The sequence below is a fragment of the Natator depressus genome, chromosome 4, assembly GCF_965152275.1.
Source record: "Natator depressus isolate rNatDep1 chromosome 4, rNatDep2.hap1, whole genome shotgun sequence".
Lineage (NCBI taxonomy): Eukaryota > Metazoa > Chordata > Testudines > Cheloniidae > Natator > Natator depressus.
Genome location: NC_134237.1, coordinates 17884605 through 17892040, shown reverse-complemented (window position 1 = coordinate 17892040; position 7436 = coordinate 17884605). Strand labels below are relative to the sequence as shown.

Genomic DNA, 7436 nt, shown 5'->3' with positions numbered 1-7436 from the left:
ATTGTAGCATGCCGCTATACTCATTTGAGCCAGATCCAACTCTCATTGAGGTCAACCTTGACTTCAGTGATTTATCTCCTACTATTTTCACTTTGTTTTCCGACAGTGCGTTAAGTAGGAACATAGGTGCCTAAATCCTACTGCGGCTCTGGGCCTAAGATATAGCAGGAGCCTCAAATCAGGTATTGCCCCATCTATTGCACTGGCACAGCCCAATTCAGGAGGCATGCTCTGAGCATACCTAACTCCACACAAAGTGGCTAGAGATAAGGGAATGAGTACCCCCCAAAAAATAAATAATTCAGTAGACTATGGGATATTCAGATATGGGAATCTCCTGCTGAAGCTGTTCCACTGTGTATAAATAAGATGCGTTGGGCCACAGAGAGCACAAGAGTAATGCTTACTTACACGAGCCGTTAGGACACTCACCTGAGAGGTGGAAAATTCCCTGCTCCCCGTCAGGCGGGGAGGGACAGGGAAGAATAGAACCTGGGAGAGTTCCCTAATGAGGGGACTAAAGGGAGGCTTCCTCTGCCATTACCACCCTTGCAAGAAACTGCTTAGGCTCCCGGCTCCCATCTGTGGATTTTGAGCAGAGATGGTTGCATAATGCCCTAAGAAGGGCAGGGCATAGGCCACACCCCTCTCTTCAGCATCTGCCATTGACTAGCTTAGGTGCCTCCCCACCTAGCAGGCTGGCTTTTGTGGATCCCTTTTTTAGGCACCTGTTTCTCCCTAGGCATTATCTAGGAATCCCGGGTGGCTAGTTCAGTGTTTATGGATCCCACTGGGTGGCTAGGCGTTGCCATGCCCATGTCCCTTTGTGGATCTGAGCCACACGGCAAACCATTGCCCAACAGAAGAGAAATAGAAGCCAGAACGAACAAGTTAGAGGAAAAATACCATTACCAGAGACTCATTAGAAATATAGAATTTATTTCCCGTTTACAATAAGGCTGCAGTACATGTGCATTCCCAACAGGCCATTTCTTTTACTGCAAATGACACATGAATTCTGTTTTGGTTTGTAATAGACATTGCTAGCCCAGCCAAGTATGAGCTGTGTTGTGGTAGCTGATCCCCACCGATTTTTGTTAAGCTGTTAGCATTATGCAAAAAGAAGAATTTACTGCACTTACAATAAAAATGCATCTACTATAATACAGAGGTATCCATTTTCAGTTATGGAGCTCCCAATCATCTCTTCTCTTTACTGTACCCAGTCTGAAGAAGCACAGTAGTTTAGGGAATAGTTCCAGCATGCAGAGATGTTTCTAGAGGAATCTCCTAAATACCTTCTCAGGTATCAGTTTCCATTAGAGGCAATTCTAGGGTTAGAGGCCATCCAAGGTCCTGGTTGTGTTTGAAGAGGATGTTGTTCTGATTGCCCACCTCTCTCCCCACTGTTTAGTGTCTGTCATTCTAGGTTATTCACCACCTCCCTACTTCACATACATAGAAATACAAACCAGTGGAGACAAACAGACCTGCATCACTCAAACCGCAAGATTAGTTAAGAACTGTACAACAAAAACACCAGCCTACAAGCATGATGAGAGAGAAAGCAGCTGTTCAGGAAACAAATTTGTTTCCAACTTCCGAGTGACTTTAGCAAGAAGAGTTATTTGCACACACAGCGTCAGACCAGAGTCACTGTTTTCACTTCCCTTTCAGAGACTCAAGAGAGTCATGTACTGTTTTTTAAAACTGCACTCCCCCCCCCCCAGTTTTAAGTCAGGTTCTATTCCATGATACCTGGAGCTGCAATTCAGTGGAATATCATGCTTGCAATAAAAATACATAACAAAATACTGCCCCATTTGTATGTTCTGCCCCATCCACATAAAGGATATTCACACACATTAGAATAGGTTTGGTTTTTCCTCAATGAAAAACCCACAGTATTCCTGTCAGAGCTAGTCCTGGGAAGCTTAGTTGGAAAAGCTGGAATTCAGTTGGATTCTGCTCCCATTGATAGATTTCCTGTTGATCCATTTCTTACTATCATCTTGCTGTAGTTTTTCTGCTGCTGCTCCTTGAAAGTGTCTTTGACTTTGGCCCTTTTCAGACCTCCATCCCTGGAGCACAGAAGACAGAAAGGATGCAGTTAGACTTCAACATTAGGGAAAAAATGAAGTTGGAGTTGAGCCACTAAATGCCTTTGATGATCTGGGCCAAAGCCCTTAAATATATGCACCCATGTAACTTCATCTTGACTTCAGTGACAGTAGCGCTTGCGTGAATAGTATCATTTGTCCCTTATGTTACATAAATTCCATATCCCATCCTTCTTGTCTCTGTAGAGCACTGAATCCACTTGGGCATTTTGACTGCTCTCATCAGGGCCTCGCTCTGGAGTTTTTTCAGCATGATCCACTTATTTTATAGCATTACATGTTCTTGGGGTACCAGAAACCCATACTGAGGCAGGATGTTCAATGGATAGGAGCTCTGCAGACCTAGGTCCTAGTCTCAGCTCTGCTCCTGATCTGCTGCGTCTCTTCACTACAGTAATGTTACCTCTACATGCTTTAGTTTCTATTTGACAAATGGGGAAGACTGTATTGTGCTTTGAAACTTTTAGCTGAAACCCACTGTTCAAGAGCTCTGTATTGTCATCATATAAATTATTAAGAAAACCTTCTTTCATATGAAAGTGCCTGAATAGCCAACTCCCTCTTTATCTACCATATCCTGGCTAAGACCATTTAAGTTAAAGAACACAAAGGTTGAGGCAGTCAAAGCTGTCTAGGGGATTAACACACCTTCAATTATATAGTGAAGTAGTGTCTAAGTCCCCTAGACAGTTTAGAGAGTCTGAACCACATTCTATAGCCATTAAGACTTAAAAGACATGTATGCAAAAATGTCATTAAGTGCAAGCAAAATCACATCTCATACCAGGAAAGCTCAGTCAGTCCTCCTTGGTGAGCAATGGCTGACTTCACTCTGTTGGCAAACTGGACAGCATCTTCTCCTTCCTACACGGGATGCAAATTAGAGTCAATTTACCTATGGATTTTTATTTGTTTTTTTTAAAAAAAAAAAAAAAAAAAAAAAAAAACACACACACACACAACTCTGCTACAAGTCCTACAGATTCTTTAGTTTGTGACCAGAAAGCTTTTGCTTTCGGAGCATTAGGCTTTGTCTGGTTTTGTTTGGGGGTTTTGGTTGGGTTTTTTTGGGGAGGCTGTGGGGGAGCTTTGACACATTAAGCTCATTCTCTGAATGTCTAGTTTTTAGCCTTCTTTTCCTCAAAGGATGTTAGTCCACTCCTCATCTGCAACTTGATACTAAATGGAAGATCACACACTTCCCAGGCAAATCTAGCATACATTTTAGGTCTGTTTTTGAAGTGATGGCAAGATGGAGAAAGTTTCCTTCAGACAGATTGATGACTTAATAATAAACCAAACAGCGAGTGTTATTCTTAGCAGCACAGCTCACATTAGCATGAGTAATTGTGTAGCCATTGTGCCATCAGCATTTAGTTCCAGAGCAACACTACATGGACAGGGACAGCCTCCTTTTTCCAACAGCTAATATACTGCAGATACATTTCATGCTCAAATACACTGGGAAATGCAAAATTTAAAAAGAAGTTGAACAATGCTACTAAGAGCACTGAAGGAGGCTCAATTTAAGATTGATTTGTATAGGATGTAAAATAAGTATGGCTTAGAGAATCAACCACATGCAAAAATACCTCTCTGACCATCGGTGGCATGTACCAGACGTTGCACACAATGGCCCAACTCGTCATTATTCGCAACAGGTAGCTCACTATGTCATATTTGCTGCTGTTCCAGAACGCATCTCCAAACTGAGGGTCATACTACAGAAAGGCAAAAATAGTAAGTTTAAGTAATATAGATCCAAGGTGTAAACACGTGTTATGGCATTTAACTCAGAAGGCTGTATAGGAGGACATTAGTAACCATTACACATTGGCCTCCACCCCCAGCGGTGCAGCATGGGGAGATAATGTATATTTTTACAGGGGTGTCAAGTCTAGCCTGGATTACAAGCTTCATTTTCCTATTCCTTCAAATATTGACTTGTTAATTCATGGGCTGGTCAGACCACCCCCTTCCTAACTTCTCTCCAGTCTTCCACGTTGTAAGGCAAACTCCAACAGAACCCACCAATAGGTTTCCACTTATTTCAGAAGAGCAACTCTAAAGAGACTGAATTACTTTCATTCATGGGTGTTCAATTGTTTGCTTTCCAATGGCCAAGCACACCCGAGGGCCAGTTGCAGAGCATGTGCTTCTACTGGCAACTGTACTGAGACAAACTCTTGTCCATCTCCCACCCACCCAGCAGCCAGACCTTTCTACAGGTAAACAGCAGTGTCTGGAGATATATTGCTATTGTATTTTACCTTGATTGCAACTGGATAGATGGTCCCTCCTATTTCAAAGCTTCCTTTCTTAAACATCATTACTGATGTGTTGTTTATACAAGTGCCTGGACAAAAGAGAAGTCAGAGTGTTTGCAGTCAGGAAACCTTTGTTATGTATTCTAATGGAGTCAGACAGCAGGATTATACCAGTTTGCAAAGCAAGCAGCCACTGGGGAACAGTAAAAAGCACCTCCAACAAGAATGAGTCAGTCTTTCCAATGTCTGTGCTTTGTCCAGGCCTAAAGATTGGAGGTCAGAGAATGGTGGGGCAGTGCTCCCCTCCCTGTAGTGCTAGAAGACTTTAAGGTTGAGGTTTGGGGGAAGAGGATGGAGAGGTAGGTAGAAGCAGGGAGGCCATGCATGATACACAACAGGCTCTCTCTGCATCAGAGAAGAAGGATTAAGCCATTTGTGGGAAAAACCCTTTCAGCCTTCTTCCCTTCCTCCCACCATTTCTGGGAGAAGCTGGGGCATCCTGACACTTGATGTTTCCTATTACAAGTTTGGAACAAGATCTGTTTGAGCAATAGGAGTCACAGCAGGACAACCAAGAGTGACATAAGCACTGAGAAGACAACTAAATCCAGTGGAATGAGAGTTTCTTACCTTCTGGAAAAATTAAGATTGGCAGTTTGTTCTTAGCTGCTACATGTTCTCTCAGTCTGTAGAAGCAGAAAGAAGGATGTTTAAGCAATACATTTTGAAACAGGATTAATTTTTCCAGTCATGTATGTACATTCAACAGAAACCAAAAGCCAATGTTTGATGCAACATATCACTGTGCATCTGTAATTCATAACAGGAATATCATTTGAGCCTAGATTCAGCTCCAAACATCCTTTAATATTTAGTCCTACCCAGTATTTCACCAATTATTCTTACTTCAAAGGGACATCCCCAGCTCTCTTGCGCATGGATATGAGAGAGAGCGCACGCATGCGCGAGTTCACGTTTAGCCTCTATTAACGGTTCTGATTTTTAAGTGCAATAAGTAGAGCAAGTCAAAATTTGTTGGAAAGAGCCAGCAAGATTTTTCCCTCCCCCCCCATGAAAAATCGTGCTTTTGTGGCAAGCTCTAGTAATAAGTAGCTAATATACTGTGGTAAGAAGAGGAAAGTTTTCAATAAGGGTGTTTGTGAGAAGCACTTCTGTTGCAAGATTCAGAAGCAATAACCGAGGGGGTTAAAAACCAACAACAAGTATTTGAAGGGCTGACGCACTGAGAGGAAGTAGTGTTAATGCAAGAGATGAATGGCATAAAGTTTTAGGCTGTCTATCCGGAAAAAACTTCTTGGCAGTAAGATACTTTAGGCTGTGGCACACTCAAGTGGTGGAAGCCCCACTGATTGCAATACTTAAACAGGCTGAGCAAAATATGCAAGTTTGATAAAGGCTAAATAATCTTGGTTCTAGTTATTTAATCATAGGCCTTCTCCATTTCTGAAATATCTATAATGCCCAAAATTCTCACTCCTTGATCTTGGTTGAGTAGACTTTCTGGAATGCTCCTTCAATCTACCATTTAGAAGCCAGCAAGGTGAAAGACAAGTTTATGCTTATAAGACTACCCTGAAAATTCTACACAAAATTTAGGATAGGATACAAACACCTGGCATTGGAATCCAGCTCCAACCAGCAGGTGCTCCTGTGAATCAACTGGGGCAGAAACTTAGTTTGAAAGTTTTTAGTTTGGAAGGTTATGATGATCAGGATGATTGGATAAAGATTTCGTCTCCTGTCTTCTCCTCCCCCCCAAAACAAAAACAAAAACAAAAAAACCCTTCCATTATCTTCTGTTAATGAATAGTTAGTGAAGGTATGCAAGAAGAGAAAGAAGGATGAGAGAATGATTCTCCCCAGTTAATGAGAGCTTCCCTCCCTTGTTCCCTCCCATGATGGGAGGTCAGCTATACCAGACTCAGATCTCTAAGGAGGAACAACTCCATTCCGGAATCAGGAGAGTGATGCCCTTTACAACAAACCTGACGCTAGACTACAAACTTCATAGATACTTGAAATATAGCACTACTATTTCTATTGTACTGCGCTAAGGGAAAGTTCTTCTTTGCTACATGACTATACTGTTCTTTGAGGAAATCTTGCCCTTTCCAGGAGGAGCTCAGTACTGTAGGTAACTTCATCTAAAACCAGCAAGTCTGTGGTTTTTAGAAGGCTCCAATTTAGAAGACATTTCAGCAAAAGCTACAGGTAATTCTATTTCATGATAAAATTAATATTTTGTGAGTAAAGTTAGGTTCCTACCTCCCAACAGTAAGTCCCAGTTTGGGATTTCATATGGCTTTTCCTTGACATTCGTGTGGGAAAACAATTTAGATTATAATTGTGGAAAGAAACAGCAAGACTCTGGGGTACCTGCACACCAAGTGGCCCTGGCAGCAGAGCTATCAGATTAACTCCATGTCAGAAGTCCTGTGCAGTCGCACCTGGAACATCTTTGTCACTAGAACCTTTTGTCCAAACTATTTTACTATAGGAAGAGATCCCAAGAGTGCTTAATGACTTTTTAAAATTTTTCCCCATTTCTGCAGTATCTCAGCACTCGTTTGCAAGCACACACTTGCCTATTCCCTCCCCATCTGTGGGTAACATCCAAGTTCCATTTCTGTTGCTAATTAGATGCATAGTAATATTCCCAAAGAAAAAGTAGTGTAAGATTGCTCCCACAACTGTAATTTTTCCATTCACTGCATGCATGTTGCAAACAACTGCAATCCACATCACTCCAGACTATGGTAATACACAATCATAGAAGGAGGTTGAGTCCTGGTATTCCAGTGTTTCTGCAAGGTGTTTAGCATTTAGAACAAGGTGGCCAGATATATTCACTGCAGATAAAGTGCTTCTACAGTCTAGCCTTTCACCCTCCAGAAGGGGCAAGATTGTTAGGCTACTGGCATGCCAAGGCCACTGCCTATCATGCTGACCAATGACTTACCGTTTCCTTATTGCCCCCACCCCGCCTGTATGTCTGTCTCTTGTGTAATACTTGGGTTGTAAGCTCTAT

General features: G+C 42.1%; 1 protein-coding gene across 1 annotated transcript in view; it reads right to left on the bottom strand.

Annotated features, from left to right (window-relative positions):
* Positions 1–947: 947 nt before the first annotated feature.
* The window catches only part of GPAT3 (glycerol-3-phosphate acyltransferase 3), a 29185-nt gene continuing 22696 nt past the window's right edge, over positions 948–7436 (bottom strand). The window contains exons 9-13 of the mRNA XM_074949964.1: positions 5018–5073; positions 4391–4476; positions 3713–3841; positions 2905–2984; positions 948–2081 (exon numbers count right to left, since the gene is read on the bottom strand). Of these exons, the coding sequence (XP_074806065.1) occupies positions 1955–2081; positions 2905–2984; positions 3713–3841; positions 4391–4476; positions 5018–5073 (478 nt within the window). The 3' untranslated portion in view covers positions 948–1954. The remainder of the gene's footprint in view (positions 2082–2904; positions 2985–3712; positions 3842–4390; positions 4477–5017; positions 5074–7436) is intronic.